General features: G+C 40.5%; 1 protein-coding gene across 1 annotated transcript in view; it reads right to left on the bottom strand.

Moving 5' to 3' along the window:
• Positions 1–7,856, bottom strand: part of St8sia1 (ST8 alpha-N-acetyl-neuraminide alpha-2,8-sialyltransferase 1) — a 137,022-nt gene extending 129,166 nt beyond the window's left edge. The window contains exon 1 of the mRNA XM_015498303.2: positions 7,245–7,856. Within this exon, the coding sequence (XP_015353789.1) occupies positions 7,245–7,480 (236 nt within the window). The 5' untranslated portion in view covers positions 7,481–7,856. The remainder of the gene's footprint in view (positions 1–7,244) is intronic.
• Between the last annotated feature and the right edge of the window lie 12,271 nt (positions 7,857–20,127).

A 20,127-nucleotide genomic window follows, 5' to 3' on the forward strand; every position in this document is an offset into this window, starting at 1 on the left:
AGGTAGAAATAAGCTCCCTGTCATCTCACCCAGCCAGATGAGGATGGCTCTAGCTTTGATGTTATTGTAATCACAAACCCATGAAGTGAGTTAGCATATACCTTTGCTTTGTCATTTTTCAGGTGACAAAGCAAAGGTACAGAGAGGTTAAGCAACTTGCCCATTGTCACACAGCTCCCAATAGAGTCAACTTATAATGAAAATCTACAAATTATTGTATTTTACCAAAAACCTATCAACTCGATTATAAGAGGCAATGTTAATGATATATAGTCAGCATTACTTCCATGATGATTCACAACCTTGTCAAAAGATAAACAGGCCACATACTCTAAACTAACATAAATAATTATTCAATTGATCTAACCATTTTCCTAAAACACTCCTCTCTTAAATGAAGACTAATAGGCTCTCAAGTTCAAAAAAAAAAAAAAGCCCACTGCAATATTTCACTGGAATATTGATTGTATGGTACAAACCAAAGGTATTTTAACAAACCCCATGTACAAGTCAAAAGACAAAGTAAAAGTGAATCTAAATATTTAGGAATTATAATCAAAGCAGAAACAGACAAAATATGTTTCTATCCTCCTCTCTGGACAAATATAACTGCATGATAATCTGAAATGCCAGGTTCAAATTTAGACCTCTCAAACTTGGCAAATCTGGTTCTGGAACCTGGGGAACACAGAAGAGCCCTATCTTCACATGTGGACCCCACACCCTATATCCAGATTCCCTGCACAGCCTCTCCTCCTTTGGAGAACATCCCTTGGCCATTCCTTGGATGGAAGATTGCACTCCAGAGGGGCAAGCCACCCTCAGAGGGAAGGACAGGAAATGCCCCCACAGAGGCAGGCAGGTTGTAGAAGTGGGCTTAAGTCATTTAGGAAGGTAATTCCAGTGTCCAGAAAGGCCTCATTGATACCACTGAAAAGTGCCGAGACTCAGGAAGAGCTAAGAGAGCCCCCAAAAGTATAAGGCACAGAGCTTGAAGTATGTTTGCCAAGGCTTAAGGACAGGACCCTGACAGAAACACCTGTCACATAAACTTTCAATGGAGGCAGCTGTTCAGAGCTAATATCCTAAAATTCATCCCTTCATGACCATTCCCTAACCAAGACCTTCTACCGGGCACAGTTCATTCACTGCTCTTCTGGGAGGGGGCAATTCCTACACAGACACCTTCTATCTCTGGTCAAAGCACTTACAGTGCGTAGTTTTCAAACGCAGCTATGAACTGCATGTATTGTCAGGGTTTTTAAGTCCTGTCAACTGGATGGGTTTTGTTACTCTAGATCAGTGACTCTAGACCAGGGGCAGTTCTGACCCCCGAGGGAAATTACACTAGGTCTGAAGACCTATCGGGAAGGCTCATTTAGTGGACAGAAGCCAGGGATTCTATAACGCACAAGAACATTCTCTACATACAGGACAGCTTTCCACAACCAAGACTCTCCAGCTCAGAAGGACAGAAGCATTGGGATGAGGAAATTGCTGAAGAGGAATGGCTCTTTTCCTCCTCTGGTGTCTCGTACTGCCACGCACAGTGCTGGATACACAGCAGGGTCTCCTTACATATCTGCTCACTGACCATCTGGTTCCATGCCTTTCTAGAACTTTCATTCATGTGATAGCTAAACTAAGTGTGCCAGGAACCATGAGAGGCTACAGAGGTGCACAAATGAATGAGCTGCAGTCCCTGTGGTAGCAGAAGCTGGCATACGATTTAGCAGGAAGAGACAAATAAACCAATACTTTAAACCCAGCATGAAATAAAGCACCTGCCACTACTAGAGATTTGGATATTTTTCTGTTTGTTGTCTGACTCTTCTCATTATCCTATAAATTCCAACCACGCAAGAATTTTGTTACGTTCACTACCACAGTCCCAGAATCCTCTCCAGTAATAGCGGTAGACACACCGTTGTTGTAATTCTGCATAAAAGCAAGAAATGCAATAATATGTACATGGCATAAATAAACTGAAGAGGAGCTTCTAGGTAGGGAGGAGAGTTCGCATGGATAGAGTACTAATCGTATGCTGGAAACAGCTCTAAGCATTCTTGAACATGTTACCTATCTTATTCTTGTAGCAATCCTACAAGAAGCCACCCTTCTTGAGGAAATGAACGCTGAAAGCCAACTTGCTCAAGAGCCCAACAAGTGGTAGAATAAAGATCTGAGGACACCTAACCTTGGGCCTTTGCTCTTATCCACCATGATGCGCTGTCAAGAGATGAGCAGAAACTGGCCAGGGGAAGGGCAGGAAAAAGTGGCCTCGGAGTAAAGGAATTCCAGGAAGAGGAAATGAGCAAAATCAAGACAGTCTGGCCTATTTCAGGAACTATAATGAGTCTGATATTACTAAAGTATAAAAAGGAAAAGTGATGAAAGATGATGTTGGAGGAAAAGAAATGAGGGCCAGATCATATATGATACGTGCAACAATGTGTCATCTACCCAAGATTATCAGGGAGCAAACATGAGGTTTAAATTGAATAGCTCCAGGCTGGAAACCCAACTCCATCATTTGGTTTATGGATCTCTGAACTTCCACATCCTCATTTATAACAAGGAACGTACCATAAACCTACATCAGAGAACTGCTCTGGGGACAGAAGAAAACATATTTAAGTGATAGAAGTGGGCCTGACACACTTTATGTCCTATGAATGTCATGGATAGATTTGTGCTATTATGATCATTGGTAAAGTTTTTTTCCACATTTGTAAATATGCCACATAATCATAGCTAATTTTCTTAAACATCAAAGCTTCTTAAATTGTTGTTTTCCTAATCTATTGTTTCAAAGTAAACTCCACAAATCTCTAACTTAGAAACACCAAATTTACAGCTCACATACACGAAAGCTGCACCTACCTCGCACCTACCTCTCACCCCATCTGCCCCTAATGCCCTTCTGTTGCCACCAGGGCAGCTGTGACAACATCTGAAGCTTTTAACATCCATGGATTGAAAAGTAGGGAAAGAAAAGAAGCCATGTGAAGACGGAACAACTTATAGCAGTATTTTGTTGAGAATTTGGACACAGTTACCACCCATTGAGTTAACAAAATTTTTTTTAAAAATCACTTTCCTGAATTATCCCTAATTCCCTGTCCCCAGATCTACTGGTAACAGTAATGTGCTGTTCCTGCTGACAGCTGACAGTCAGTACCCGCTGAATAGTTGAATGTTAGTCCATTTCTCATCAGCCATCACTTAAATACATTCAGAGACTGGGACCTGGACCTGGCTTCTTCTTACCTCCCAACCTTTCTACCAAGGTTTCCATGGGTGACCTGATAACTTTCCACACAGGTAATGTGCCAGCATTTCCAAACCTCTCTGCCTTCACCCTTGCTGTTCTCTCTGCCTGGAACACCCTTTCACCCTCACCTCTTAACACTATCCTTATAAGGCTTAGGATAAACACCACCTCCTCTCTGAACTCTCATTTCCTTTCCCTGGAGAATTAAATGGCATGTTCTACGAACTTGCCCAGCACTTGGCTCACATTTCTATGGCTACAGTGGCCCTGTATCACACAGAGATGCGACAAGTACCACTCTAGGTGCTTTCTGTATGCTTTCAAGTGGCTTTATTACAAACCCCACTTTGTAAATGGAAAATCCACACTCTGAGAGTTGAACTCACCAATGATCATATAACTAGAAAGGGACACGACCAGAAATCCAACCATGATCTAACAGTTCTCTAAGTATTTCACTCTGCCATGCTGCCTTTCTTTGATGGCCTATTTCCACTTGATTAAATATATAACCAATATATAATCCCAATATGGGATTATAGTAAATCTCATTGGACTATTGTAAATCCTTTGGTGGCAGAGACTAGGGCATGTCTATCTTTATAAATGTGGATAATACCCGTTTATGCAAAGTTCTTGTGGAGATTAAATGTGACAATACATATAAGCACTTACAGTGCCAGACAGATAGTAAGTCCTAAACAATTTGTGGCTTTCACTGTTGCCATTGTTGTTGCCATGTCTGATGCCAAAAATAAAGCCTTGCAAATATACTCAAGCTGAGGTTCCTCTCTGAGGAGGAGAAATGGGTAAGGGTTTAATGGGATAAGCAAACGGTGCTTTGATTTGGCATTTCCCACACTACTTGACTACTCGATCTGAAGCAACAAGAGATATGAAAGCTTTGCTTTAGAGTTAACTGATGCCTTAATCTTTCTATCACTATGTGAATACTAGGCAAACTTCCTATCTAGTTCCAAACCCTTGCAGCTTTGTGACTTTCTTACTGCCATTTCTTATGCAGTCTGCTAGGTTCTCATCTGAAAAGTCAATACATAGGTTCTGGGCTAGAAGAAGAAGAAAATCACAGATTTAAATGGAAGTACAAATGGCAAAATGAAATCTGAAGGGGATAGGGTGTAGTTCAAGGGCAGAGCACTTGTCTAGCATGTATGAGACCCTGGGACTGATCCCCAGCACTGCAAAAAAAATTATAAATTTAAATCTGAAATCCTGGCAAAAACACTCTTTTGTCTTCATAACATTAAGAAATACTTCAACTCCCCATGCGTGTTTGTTTGTTTTTGTCGATCAGCCCCTAGTTAGACCGAAGCTCACTTAGTGGGGGCAGTCTTCCATCCATACACTCCTATCCTCCCTGCCTAACACATATGTAGCATGATCTGATCACTTAAACTGATCGATAACTGAAGTATTTCTGTGTGTGTGTGTTTGCATCCACACACCTATATATGTGTACATACACATGACATCATTGCACAATTTATAAATAAATGTTCATCTATCTCCACACATACACATTGTATAATTGTTTACATATATTTCTATTTGTGCAGATATTTCAAACTAGAGAAAGATATTCATTTGCCAAAGTTATACCTTAATATAATAAATGCTTCTGGCTGACCTGTGTGATACTTAATAGACATATACTACAACCCATATGCTAGTAATTCAGCTGTTTAAAAGAATGAATCTCAATAAGTATTCAAAGTAAAACAAATATGAAACTTATCTCTCAAAACTCCTATCTCTGTTAATTAAGTGATGTGACTAGGTAGGGTAGGTATGGACAGATATTGTTTCTCTATAAATTCAACAGGCAAAATATTCCAAATTCTTATGAAAAGGCCAGATGTCCTTATTTAGGTTGTAACATACACTGGAAATTTTAATGATTATTAAGACAAACATTTTCTGGGTACAATGTACTGGACACTTGGCATCAACTGTTTTTTTTTTAAACCTTATGACAACCCTGCAAGGCAGATGTCATTATCCTTATTTTATAGACAACAAAGCTAAGACTCAAAGAGAGGGTAACTTGCCAAAGATATTCTGCATTTTATCATGTCCTGGCACAGGCAATGTACAAATTCAGGATTCTAACCTGAAGCTCAGATTCTTTCCAATAGGCAATAGTGTCTCTTTCAGAGTTTTACAGACACTAATTTTGAGAGATGTGTTTTTAGGTAGTTTTTATAGTGTTGAATTTTAATAAGTAATTCTCCGCATCTAGAAACCAGACTAAATGACGAACACTGAAGATTACTCCAGGCTAAAGACAGCAAGGATCAAATGTGTCTCAGCAACCATCAGTCTGTATTTATCAGAATAGAAAGCCTTTTCCACTTAATTGTGTCCTCTAAAAAGAGTCTATTCTTGAACAGAGCTTCATTATTTCTCCTTCTATATATAAAGAAAATGGGCCCTTTCATTGCAAACCAATGGGAAGTTCTTAACTCATTTCTGTATATTACTTGGAATAAAGTGCTTCCTGTCTTCAGAGAAAAGAATTGCTAGGTGCTATGCCTTTTGCCTGCTTCTCAGTCCAACAATCAATATTGTGAAGGCGAGAGAAAATTAACCCTGATGTACTTTTAAGGAGAGTAGGGTTATTTTTTAAAACTGAATGATGGTAAAGTTACAAAGGGAAAGGAGTCTTCCTTCCCATTTAAGGAAAACTCAGCTGCCTTCCTCTGGAAGAAATGGCTATATCATCTCTCTGACCTTTCCAGGAGCAGGCCTGAGACAGAGAGGAACCATATATTGTAAAAGTTTTTTTAAAAATGTATAGACGCTTCTGGACATTTGTCAGTAATGCAGTGAAAATGTTTACATTGGCTCTCACCTGGCTAGAACCATCCTCTGAAGAGCAGAGGAAAGCCCTCCTCACTCAGACCCGCACAATCATAAGAGCCAACTTCAGCATCTTCAGCCCTAGGGACTGAAGGGGAAAGGGACCCCTCCCAGTGATTGAAGCAGTTTGTTCCCTCTGCTGGGGAAGACAGAAGAAGGCAGCTCTGTCTTTTCTTTCATCTAGCTAGCTACATTATTCCTGCTGCCAGGAACTTATTTTCAGAGCCTTACACTAAAATTCCCCCAAAGGAGGGGAAACTACTAGGCACACAGAGTGCTGATTTCCAACCTGGTTTGGTCTTTTGTTTTCTGATTTCAAGTCCCTATCTAAAGTACATCTCCCATCTTCCAGAAGTATCCACATGTCTAAGCCAAGAAAAGGAGCTGGGAGCTTTGAAGCTTTAAAGTGCTGAAAATTTCAGCACTCACTCTTCAAAGATAATGACCTTGGGTAACTCATCCTTCCAAAGAATCAGTTTGTGGTCTCCATAAGAGGTGAAAATATCCGTTATTTAGAAAGTTGTTGAGATTTCAACATAACAATTGCACAGTTCTGGCTCTTAGTAGGAGGTCAGCAAGTGCTCTGTATTTGCCCTGGGTACACTGCGCAAAGAAAGGGGAACCTAGCGGGTGTCCATGTTTTCACTGTCCAAGGTTTTCCCATCACTCTGCATTGATTTATGCCACGAATTGCTCACCTAACCTTGGGAAGACACTTCTTACCTGCTTCTAGTTCGCTTTAGCTTCAAATATCTTCAGAGCCCAAGAAATAAATTCTTATTAAGTACAAAGGACTAAGTTATCCTAGGTCGTCCTTCCCACCAGTTATGGGCAATTGTTACAACTCAGTCTTGGGAAGAAATGAGTATAGTCTTTACATAGGCAAAGCAGGTGTCTGTACCTCTCTTGGGGTAAGGGGTGGGAAATAGACCCTAACTAGTCTCCAAGTCGGGAACAGCACAAAGGGGATTGGAACAAGAAAGCCTGGAAGAAAGGGAAGCCTCTGCCAGACGGTCCTTGTCGGGGACCCTGTCCTCAGCGCACCGGGAGGAAAGGACGCTAGAGGGGAGGACCCCAAGGGCAGGAGTACCTGAAGACTCTGGCTGCTGTCTGGTTCCTCCTCCACGCTGTGCCCTGTTGCAGCACCCCCTGCACGATCTCCTTTTCGTTGGGCAGCCGGTAGACTGGGAAGATGTAGAGCCAACAGAGGACCACAACGCAGAGGGCACTGGCTCCCACCGGCAGCCGGGTACGCGGGAACTTCCACGCCAGTATGGCCATGGCCCCTCTGGACGTGTGTCGCCGGGCCTGCCCGCAGGGGTTCATCGCAGCCCCGGCGTCCCAAGGATGGGGGCCGGAGCCTCAGTATAACGTTAGGCACAGTGGCAGCGGAGGGTGCCCCCACCGCCGGCCCCCCATGCACACACACCTTTTGCTTTCTTGCTTGCACAGGCACGCACACTGCTTCGGCCCCCACGGCCCCAAAGGTCAGCACAAGGATTTCTGATAATGCAACTTTTTCCAGTATTTCTTTCTACGGGAAGTGGCCGGCAGATAAGTCACGAGCTACAGTCATGGTCGTTCCCTGCAGAAGGCGGGCGCTGGGGGTCTCCAAGAACCGAGAGAGCGGCGGCAGCGAGTCGCTCCTACCAGTTCTATAGCATCACAGTAGCCCTACGCGAGGGTCCGAGAAAAGGCGCGGCTGGCTCTCAGACATTTGGCTCGCAGCGGCGTCCCCTTCTGAGAGATGCTCCTTCGCCCTTCGCCGCCTCTCCCCGCCTCCTGCGCTGCTGCGCCGCCAGGCACCCCCCCAGACGCGCTCTCCGCGCCGCGCCAAGTCCTTGGAAATTTCCACCTCGGCCCGGGACCGCTATCCTGCCCCTGGCTTCTCGGCCTCATCCGCCAGGACCCTCGCTCCCCACCCCTCCCGGAGAAGAAAAGAACTCGGTCTCATCAGTTAATTCAGCCGCGCGCCGCAGCCTTCCGCTGCGCCCCGGACTTCGCAGACAAACGCCCCGGGATTGGTGGAAATCAAGGTCTCCCCCGCCCTCCCCCACCCGCAAAATTGCCTCCTTCGACCAGTTCAGATCCGCGAAGCTCGCCCAGCGCGCGCACCCTTCTCTCTTGCCCTTGTTCTCTGGAGATAGAGGCAGACAATAAAAACAGCAGCTCCCTTAAAAATACATATATATTCCCCGAGTGTGGCAGAAACTGGCTGACATTCCCAGCCCTTCGATGCGCGGCTAGTGGGTCGGGGCTGCTGCTGTCACCCTTCTGTAAGTGGTTGGTTATTGACCCGCAGCGAGTCGCGCGGAAGCCAGAGGAGATTTATTCCTTCCTGGGCCCCTAACCCCATTAACCGGTCCCGTAGCCGCAGATCTAGCAGACATCCCAATTTCCGTGCGCGCTTGCGCGCGGGGACACACACACACACACACACACACGAAGACACACTCCCCACTCCCGATGCTCACGGGCGCGAGCGAGCGCGCGCATATGGAGGTGCGTGCACACCCGGTGCTCGCCTCGGCCTTGCAGGGAAAGACATTGCTGCATCCAGATAAGCAGGCGGCTGGTGCCCTCGCACGCAGACCTCGGACGTGAAATGCCTCGGAGGAGGGTTCCCTTCCTCGGTCTTGTAGATTAAAGGACTGTTTATTCTTAGCAGTGCTTCTCGCTCCCCGAATAAGCTTCACGGCTCCCTAGACCTTGGAAGAGTGCCTCTCGCCTGGACCTGCCTAGCCCAGAGAGCCAGTATTGGCCATTTCTGCTCTTCGGAACCGCAAATACATATCTCGGGTACCTCCTAGCGGTTGCCTATTCTATTTGCTTAAGCATCTTGTCAAGCATAAAATGTGCAAGGACAAAGAAGAAACTCTGCAGCCAGCGCACCCGGTCAGCTTAGTCATCGCGAAACCAAAATGCAAGGCCGTATTCCATTTGCTCAGCTGATGAAGCTCCAGTGCCTGAGACAGCCTACACTGACTGCTAGGCGGCCTGGGCCTTTTTCTAGCATCTTTCTCAACCAAGAGGTGGAACTTGAGAACTTGGTGCAAAGTTATTTACCAAACACGAAGTAGGATACCAAATGACTGTGTGTCATTCCCTCAACACTACTGTGCTCTCTTAAGACAATGACCCACTGCCCTCCATTGGCAAGCATGCCCCAGAAATCTCTCTCCTACGTAGGTCAATCCATAGTCACAAAAGAAATCTTGAAATCCCAAAGCTACATCTTACCACAGTGGAGCTTAAGAGATTCTTTCAAATGAAGATCACCTCAAGTCCTACAAAGTAACCAGCCAGCCCTCTTTAGTTCTAGAGAGGAAGAAGGGGGAATAAGGGAAACTTCTTCAGTTGCCAGAACTTGGATAAATCACTCACCACTTTTCCCCCTATATTTTATATAAAACACAAGCCATCCCAATTTCTCTTTTCTTCCCAAGTCCAAAGGATACTTGTGAAGTAAATAAAACAAGCCAACAAACGAAAATAAGATATATTACATTTATGAAGGTTATAATAATAATTGTGTTGAATGGGGAAATATTTGTGTGGCAATTAAATGCAATGTGCTGTTTTCCTTTCTTGTTGACTCTTGCCCTTCTTTGCAGTTCAAATATATTCCCTGATTTTCCTTAGCATGTGGCATGGATTGGCTGTGAAGTGTCCCCCCAAAGCTACTGTGTTAATGCAGGAATGTTCAGAGATGAAAGGATTAGATTATGAGAGCTGTGATCTCATCAGCTGATTAATTCATTTGATGGAAGTAAGTATGGCCCTTGGAGATTACATCTTGTCCCCTGGATTCCGCCCCCCCCCCCCACCTCACCTGCTCCTGCTTTCTGGCTATCCTGACTGAACAACTTTCCTCCCCCATCTTCTTCCACCACCATGATGTTTTGCCTCATCTTGGACCCAGAGCGATGGAACTGAACCTGTGAAACTGAGTTCAAGGTAAATTTTTTCTTCAAAAAGTTATTCTGGTTAGGTATTTTGGTTACAGCCATGGAAAGTTGACTAACACTGTATGAATGCCAAATTTAATCAGGCCATTCCCTTCACCCTTCTAAGTGCCAGAGGGATCACTTCTGTCACTATTGTAATCCATATGCCTGGAATGTATTTTTTCTCTCTCTCCATACAAATCCAATGCAACATTCAAGGCCAGGCCAATTAGCCATGAATTTCTCATTCAGTGATGTGTTTCCAGACCACCTAAACTACAGTTTCATGGGGTAGGAACTCAACAAACATGTGTAGTTTCTCCTCCTGTTTTCTTTGACCTCCTATTCTAAATGCATATAGAATTTGCTGACTCTGATAATTGATTAGACACTTAGATGAGTTGTGTTGTGTTGCAAGCATTTTTCATATGTAACTTTGCCTCAGCCACTGAGTAATAAGAGTATTTGATCTCAAATATCAAGTGACAAGCCTGTGTTTTTAATATAAATTAGGACACAACATGTCATATCTACATGTTTTGGGGAAGAACAAGAACAATATTTTATTTTAGTTATGTTCCTCCAAGTACCAACTCAGACCTGACAACATAACATACTCAAAAATAATTGTTACTTGAGTGTATAAAATTTACAGGCTCAAATTTGCTTAGACCATTGATAATGCAGCACTGTTTAAGGCAAAGTGTTAAATACCCAAGTGTTAATATTTTAAATTAAATCTATTTACCTGACTTATATGACTTTTAGTAAATGGCTTTGGTATCCTTTTATACTTCTGCTGTAAATGCAGTTAGAGGACACAAACAGGTTTTGCCCAGGGACTGAAAAGCACTTAAAACTATATATAAGTGAGGGACTGGGGCTGTGGCTCAGCAGTAGTGCACTTACCTGGCATGTGTGAGGCATTATGTTCGATTCTCAACATCACATACAAATAAATAAAATAAATAAAGGTCAACAACTAAAAAATATTTTTTAAACAATAAATAAATAAATAAAGTTCTATCAACAACTAAAAAACTATTTAAAAAAAACTGTGTAAGTGTTTATTAGAAAAATATAGGGGCTGGGGATGTGGCTCAAGCGGTAGCGCGCTCGCCTGGCATGCGTGCGGCCCGGGTTGGATCCTCAGTACCACATACAAACAAAGATGTTGTGTCCGCTGAAAACTAAAGAAAATAAATATTAAAAAAATTCTCTCTCTGTCCCTCTCTCTCTCTAAAAAAAAAAAAAAATAGAGGCAGGAGTCCCACAAAATGAGCCCAAGCTTTAGGATCAGACTAGACTGGCTCAAATTTCATTTCTGTCACTTACTAGCTCTGGGTTTTGAGCTATTAGAGAAACTCTGAGCTTTCTTTTCCCCACATTTGTAATAATAATAATATTCACTTTGTTCTTGTGAAATACACACCTAAATGATAATCAGCAGAAGTAATTCATGACTACTATCTTACTAATGTCCCCAAACTTCTTTTAGAACAATGTAAGTGTGGAAGGAAGAATATTCTAATGTATTTAGTCCTAACAAATGCAATAATGTTGATATAAATGCTCCCTTGATAATATTGTATTATCACTATCCTGTCTACCACAAACATTCAGCAGCTCATAAAAGGTCCTACAAGCACTAAAGACTTTTCTCTCTTTGAAAAACTATTACTTGCCTTTGTAAGTAACCTATTGAACCAGTAAAAACGTGCTACCTTATTCTTTAGGTAAACTTGATGCGAGCTTTTGCAATATTAGAGTTGAGGCATCAGCCAGCATAAGAGGCAGAACCACTACAGAATTGTAACAGAGAGAAAGAAGCACTCATTGAGGTGAACAGAGAGACTGAAATGGAGAAAGCTGATCAGAGTGAATGTGACACAGTCATTTACAAGCTAGTTTGAGTACAAACATACGTGAAGACAAATATTAATAGTCACACAGAAAGAAGTCTCTCATTAAAAAAATAAGTAAAGCTGGATATGGTGGTATACACCTGTAATCTCAGTGGTTCAAGAGCCTGAGGCAGGATGATCACAAATTCAAAGCTAGCTTCAGCAATTTATCGAGGTCCTAAGCAACTCAAAATAAAAAATAAAAAGGACTGGGGATGTGCCTCAGTGGTTAAGCACCCCTGGGTTCAATCCCTAGCACACACACACACACAAAAAAAAAATTTAAATTAAATTATCAATAACTTGAGATTAAAATTTTCTTGCCAAAATGAATTTTGGAATGGAGAGACAAAATCATGAAGTCATGACTTCCCAAATTAGTTAAAGCACCAGGGCAGAGAAAGTTGTAGATGGAGAAAGATTGAATATAGTTTATCTGAATAAATGTATTTGTTTATCTCCATCCACTATTAGGACCCTTCTAAAGACAGTAAAGGAGAAAAGAAGAATAAACTCACAAGAGCAAGAGACAAGGAAGGGATACAAAGGCAGACAACTGATATCAAAAAGTTCACAAACAGGAAAATGATTGAATGAGTGACGACTGCTTTATAGGAATGGAGAAAGCTCTGGGCCTTCTGGTGATGCTGTGCTTGTGTGCACACGTGTGCATGCGGGTGCATATGTGTATTTGCATGGGAGGGGGTTCCGGTGGGCCTATGAGCAAGTCAACAAGAGCCAAGCAAAATTGTACTACACAGCCTAGAAAGGCTTAGAAATTAGAGGAACTAGGGACTCTGCAGGTGGCAACAATGAATGAAACACAGTAAAAGTTTTGTTTGAAAGTCTTTAAAAAGAACCGAGAAGCTTCTAGATCTCATCCACCAATCTAGTTTGAAATAGGAAGTTAACTCTCTAGAGAGATGTACCAGCACAAAAGAGAAGACCTACAGATTCATCCCTGTTGTATCCCTGCCTGACACCAAGCCTGCCTTTCCGCACACGTGCTCTACCCACACAAACAGAGGCTTAGCCTGTTTTCAAGCCTCATACTTAAATGTGAGGAAAGGAGTCAAAGATCCCTAGAAAATTGAAAAGAATCTCCAATACAAAAGTAGGGGGGGCTGGGGTTGTGTGGCTCGCTGGTAGAGCACTCGGCTAGCATGTGTGAGGCCCTGGGCTCAATTCTCAGCACCACATAAAGATAAATGAATAAAATAAAGGTATCGCGTCCATCTACAACTAAAAATTAAAAAACAAATTTAAAAGAAAGTAGGGACAGCAAAGAAAGGCATACACACACACACACACACAATCAAACACCACCTTGGGTGTGCTATATAATTCAGAAAAGATAAGAAATCTCATTAAAAACTATTATTGATTGATATTGTCAGCAGAACAAGAGACAGTCCAGGAAGTAAGAACAAGAGGAATATTCAGACGAGCAAAACAAAAGTTCTTTAAATTTAAAACATGGTAACAAAAAAAATACAATTCATAAAAAGGTTGAAATACAAAGCTGAGGAAAGAGCCAATAAAATAAATTTTAAAAAAACACAATTAAAATGATGATAAATTATGGACTCAAGCATAAAAATGAACATCTGAATCTCAGAAAAAGAAAAAAACAGAAAATTTGCAAAGTCATACTTAAAAAAATTTCTAAAATTAGAGATTTCTTTAAGGAGTTAGCATGATGAATTTAAAAGACCCACATAAAGGTTAAAAAAAAGTAAAATTTTAGAAAACAAGGAAGAGAAAAACATGAAGGATTAAAAAAGAAAACACATACATGAAGGATCTGAAGTCACAACAGCAATAGACTTACTAGAAGGAACATTGGAAACTGGAAGAATGGGGATAGAATATCAAAACTCTTAGCAAAGTTATCTCTGACCTGAGATTCTATGCCCAGACAAAATATGACTCAAACATGAAGGTAGAATAAAAACATTTTCAAATGCAAAGTCTAAAAACTTTACTCCCATGCATTCTTTCCTAAAAAGATATTAGAGATACTCCACTAAAATAAGAGACCTACCAAGAAGAAAGAAACTAGGAATCCCAAAAATCTAGAGCTCCTATGCAAATGAGAGCAAACTTCTAGGGGAAAACTGCCTCGTATCAAAAGAGCTACTCATAACTTCTGGAAAAAAACAAAGTTTTCTTGAACCCATCAGGGAAATTCCCACCCCTGATACAGAGAAGCAGGCAAATCCAGAGCCAGAGCTTAGATCTGTTTATCTAAAGTAATAGACGTTGGAGCCATAAATGGATAGCAATACTTAAATAATAATTAAAAATCATTAAAACGAATTGCTGGAGGCTGAGTGTGGTCTAGAGTGCGTGCGAGAAGCTCCTGACTTCTCCACTGTCTTATGGGTCTGGACACTTTCATTAGTTTTACCTCCAATAATACCACCAAGTTCTCATGGGAAAAACCCGGATGAGATCATCTTGAGGCCCTGGTAGAGAAAGAAGGAGAGTAGCCATTAAGAAACATGCCCAGAGGATGCTTCATAACAGAATCCTCTTCTCCAGGAAAAAGGACTTTGCTTAGCCTTATCTAATATGGAAGAAAAGCATTTACCCCTCCAACTCCCTCTAGACCTCCTATCTCACCTACACTGGGAAAATAAAGCTAAGAAACACTCATAGAATTCACAGCCCAGGGACACAGGACCCCTAAACCACAGAAATTTAACTGTAAGATTATAAAACACTTCCCTTCACCTTACCATCATCCTAGTACAGTATCACTAGGTTATAGCTGAAAGAGATATAAGAGACAGTATCTCTGAAGAGAAGCTCTTAATTCCAAGGTCAAAAGGAGAATAAAAGGAAAAAAGGGCATTGGAAGAATTCGAAGTCCTCCAACACTTTCAGCTAGAATAGATATCAAACTAAGTCCAACTCCTAACCAAGTTAGAATGAAACTTCACACTGAAGACCTATTTACCTGTGTTCTTATTGCCCTGTACGTTATGTTTGGCTTTCAACAAAAAGTTACAAGGCATACCACAAAAGATTGTGAAGAGGTAAAACAAGCAACAGAATCAGATGCAGCATATAATATATGACACAGGAGTAAGAATTTCAGACAGAATTTAAAATCACTATCATTGAGATGTTAAAGCCTTTAATGAAAAAAGGATTAACACACAAGAACAGAGGGCTGATGGAAACAGAGAGATGGAAACTCTAAGAATCAAACAGAAATTCTAGACAACAAAAACACTAAAATGGAAATGAAGAACACCTTGATGTTTTCATCAGTGACCAGACATGGCTGGGGAGATCAGTAAGCCCAAAGACAGGTGAACAGGACACAAAGCAGGGCTGTGGGACAATTTCAAAAGGTAAATGTGAGGGTGAATGTAATACCAGAAGGAAAAGAGAAAGGAATAGAGGAAATGTTTGAAGGGAAAATAAATGAGAATTTTCCCAAAATAGTAACAGGCAACACACTGGAAGAAAGCTCAGAGAATACCAAGGAAGATAAGTAGCCAAAAATTACGCAAAAATCTAGGTCCCGTGACACAGGCATATAATCCCAGGAACTCAGGAGGCTGAGGCAGGAGGATTACAAGTTCAAGGCCAGACTTGGCAATTTAGTGAGACTCTCAGCAACTTAGTGAGACCCTGTCTCAAAATAAAAATAAAAAGGCAATGTAGTTCAGTAGTTAAATGCCCCTAGGTTCAATCTCTAGCACCAAAAAAAACTTACAAAAATTACACAAAAATATACCATATTCAAACTGCCAAAAAAACCCAAAGATAAAAATAAAATATTAAAAGAAGCCAGAGATGAGGAGAAGCAACTTAACCACAGAGAAAAAGATTAAGAATTATATTTGACTTGTCATTAGAAACCTTGCAAGCAAGAAGATAATGAAGTGAAATATTAAAAATACTGAGAGAAAAAAGTCACCAACCTAGGATTCTGTGAAAGTATGCTTCAATAGCAAAGGATGAAGACTTTCTCAAACAGAAACTGAGATAATTCCTTACCAATAATTTGAATCTGAAAAAAAAAATGTTAGTAGTTCTTCCAAAAGAAAAAAATAGTATGGTGGAAACTTGAAGCTACATAAAGAAAGTGAGAGCATCAGGGAAGGAATAAATGAAAGTAAAATAAAATATTTTATTTTTCTTAAGTAATCTAAAAGACAGTTGTTTAAATAGTAACAATATATAGAATGATTCTAACATACAGATAAATGAAATGAATGACAGCAGTATGATAAAGGTCAGGAAGGAAGAATCGAAATACTTTGATGCACAGTACCTGCACTACACATGAAGCAATATAGTGTTATTAGACTAGTTTAAAATGTGTATTGCAATTTCTTGGAATCTCATATCATATAACTGATAGTTAGTAGAGGAAATAAAATGGAGTCTTATAAAAATACTCACTAAAATCAGAGAGGGATAAAAATGGTGGGGAAGGAAAAAGGAGCAACCAGTGTATATTAGAGCAGGAAGACAGAGAGGACCTGAGAAAGGAAGTCTCCCAGAAGAAAATGAAATCGAAGGTCACCAGATATGCTTGAGCATCTCAGAGTGTGGATACTTGTGTTCACTAGTTTGGGGCTGAAATTGCAATAGGTTTATAGCAAGTTAAGCTAATGTAAAAAGGAAGCAATCATTAGTTCCAGGTAAGACAAAAAGTTGTGCAAGAAAAGAAACATTCCAAACCATTCAATCTATAATCTTAAAAACAAAAATACTAAATATTAATTTAACAAAAAAATGTGACACAATAATATTGGGTTAGCTTTATTCTTTCTACATGAGAAAGAATAAAATAACTTTTCTAAAAAAAATCAAAAAAAAGGCAAATATAAGTGCATTATTTAGAATTATGGTGTAACTTCCTAGTAAGACCTGAAAGCGATTGCCTCCTTGGAGTAGAGACTTAGAGATGCAACAGTCATTTTTATTTATTCATTTGTTTGTACATTTATCCACTGACTAGTCTAAGTGTAGTAGTACTGGTAGTTAAAGTATGTGTTTTTATTCATTTTATTAAAAAAAAAAACAAGCAGGAAAAGATACAAAAGGTATTGAGAGAGGTCATTAAGAGTCTGAGAGGTTTGCAATAGAAATGAAGGAACTAGAGAAACCATTTGGGGGATAAAAATGATGTGAGTTAAAGATGAATTTAAAAACAAACATGTGGGTGGGGAGCACAACTTATAGGCTTCTGGCTAAATAAAGGGTGCCATTTTTATAGTCAGCAAACATGAGAAGAGAAGCACATTGAATCTGATAGCCTGAGTTTGGTTTTGAACTTGGGGATTGGAGGTACCTTTGAGACATCCAAGTAGAACTATCATCTAGATAGGGAGAGCTTTGTATCTGAACCTCAGAGATATTTAGCTTGATCTAAATATGGATCATGGATCTGTAGTCAGTGACATTGATGAAATTGTTTAGTGGAGGAAAATGTAGTAGGGTGGAGGAATGACTAAGATTCAACTATGGCTCCCAACATTCAAGTGGAAGGGCAGAAGAGAATAAGCATATGAAAGAGAAAGTAGTTGGTTCAAGAGGTAGAATGAAAACCCAGAGAGTCTGGTGTCAAAGAAGGCAAGGGAATAAAGTACTAAACAGAGAAAGGCACGACCAATGATGTATAAAAACTGAATAGATTTCCCTTCATCTGACCTATCATTTTTTAGGTTATTCAAGGTCACATCCTTGTTGCAATATCTAAAGATTATTTTATATATTGATATTTAATCATCTCAAAACTATAGCAAAGAGTAGTTTGGGGAGGAAATAGCCATTTCTCTGTATAGTAACAGGTCTGAGAGTGTTAAAAAGGCTATTTCTGATGAATTAAAAATGAAAAGGAAGCCAGGTGCAATGGTGCAAGCTTCTAATCCCAGTGTCTGGGGAGGTTGAGGCAAGAGTATTGCAAGTTCAAAGCCAGCCTCAGCAACTTAGCAAGATTTTATCTCAAAAATAAAAAATAAAGAGGCAGAGAGGCTGGGGAAATGGCTCAGTGATTGAGCTCTGCTGGTTTTTAATGTCTGATACCAAGAAACAAAAGAAGAAACAAAAAAGGACAGCACTTGCCTTACACACTCAAGGCCAAAGAAAGAAAGAAAAACTAGGAGGAGGAAGGCTCAGCGGAAGAGAGCTAACACCATTGAAACACTAGGTTTGACACTAAACACACATTCCCTCCTTTAATCCTCACATCCATATTTTTCAAAGAAGCAATCTGAGGCATGTGGAGGTTAACTTACAACTAACTTAGTATTCTTTTCAAGGACTGCCTAGAAAAATATCCTGGGAAATTTTTTTCTTTTGAATGGATAGTTTCCTGTGGAATGTCCTTAAAGCAACAAAACTGAAGGGGCTTAGAGTATGACTCTTTCCAAATATAATCAGAGAATACTTAATTCATTTTTTACCCTAAAAATAATGTATTATCAAATAACTTTATGTTTAACTTAACTTTAAGAAAATCCTAGACCTCTAGGTCATGGACAGAAAAAAAAATGAAGCTTTTGTTTTTTGGGGATTTTTTTAACACAATATCTTTATTTTGTTTATTTATTTTTATGTGGTGCTAAGGATGGAACCCAGTGCTTCACACATGTGAGGCAAGCGTTCTACCACCGAGCCACAACCCCAGCCCCCAGAATGAAACTTTTTTTTTTTTTTTGGTAGAACTCACTCATCTAATCAGAATCTGCCAACTCATTGTTGTGTCTTTAGAATGCAGTCTTCCCTTATTAGCTTACTTGCTTTTGTTCCAATTCTGCTTCTTATTTTATCTCCCAACATTCTCTTTGCCTGAAATTCTTTAACTGACATGTGTATCTACTGAAATCACTGTCTTTTTTTTGCAGTGCTGGGGGTCAAACCCAGGACCTCCTGGGTGCTAAGCAAGTTCTCCACCAATGAGCTCTGTTCCCAGCCTGCTAAGACACTTCCCATCTCATCATCCTGCACTAAACAAGCCGTTCCCAGTTGCCTACACCCGCATGTCCAGGACCCATAGGCTAGCACCACGATGATCCCCCTCCTCAGCAGCCCTCATTCTTGCCTTACACACCCCCTACAATCAGTTATTTCCAACAAAGTCCTTGCATATTGTGTCCCCAGCTTGTGCTTGCTTCACTCACATGAGCCCCTTCACTTAAAATGCTGTTCCACTTTCTCTGCCTATCCAGATCTCACCCATTTTTAAAATCTCATCTTTTCAGGAATGTTTATGAGCCACCCCCATGACATTCCAAGTCCAGGACTCTACTTATTATATGCCATTATGTATAAACATCTTTTAACAGTGCACCAAATGGTCTTGCACCGTGGTTTGAATTTTCCTTTTGCTTTTTTATCAGCATATTGGACTTAATAGGATTTGACTTCTTATGTTTTAAAAGACCTGAGAGCAGATACCAATAAAATACATATAGAAGACTACCTTTTAGAAACAAGCCATAATAGTATGTGTAAGAATGCAGCTCTGGACAAAATGGGCACACATCGTACAGATCATACAGTGTTTAGAGCCTCCATCCTTTTGGGCCCAACCAGCTTTTTGTATCTAAATAGATATCGAACTATCTTCAGTGAACATGCCGATCCATAATTCCTGCTAGCAGAAAAGAAACTTTTATCTTATACAAAGTCCCCATAGAACATGAAAAAAAATTTTTAACAAGGTAAGTCTATCTTCCCAAGTTCAAGTCTAAAGCAAAGAAATTCCCTCCTCCATACACCATAAATGTCTTTTCTCCTGTCAGTAAAAATATCCAGAAGTAAACGTGTATTGAATTCTGTTTCAACAAATTCGAGTGGTTTTATCATGTATCTGTGTCCAAATAATTTTTTTAGAGTCTATTTTATGAGAACCACTGGAGACTAAATACTCCGTCTGACATAACATAGTCATTTGTTCCTAAATGTCAACATATATGCTATACAAAAATCTACTCATGGATTTGGAAGATGGCGGCGAGGGGAGTGCATTACCCCCGTGTGCTGCTTCACTGTGTGGGAGTATGACAAGTCAGGACGGCTAAAGGATATCTTGTTAGGAATTTCCAGCAATAGTGGGGTGCTCCGGAACCTGGAGGAAGGATTTCCATCGCAC

This window comes from Marmota marmota, unplaced genomic scaffold (assembly GCF_001458135.2).
Source record: "Marmota marmota marmota unplaced genomic scaffold, marMar, whole genome shotgun sequence".
NCBI lineage: Eukaryota > Metazoa > Chordata > Mammalia > Rodentia > Sciuridae > Marmota > Marmota marmota.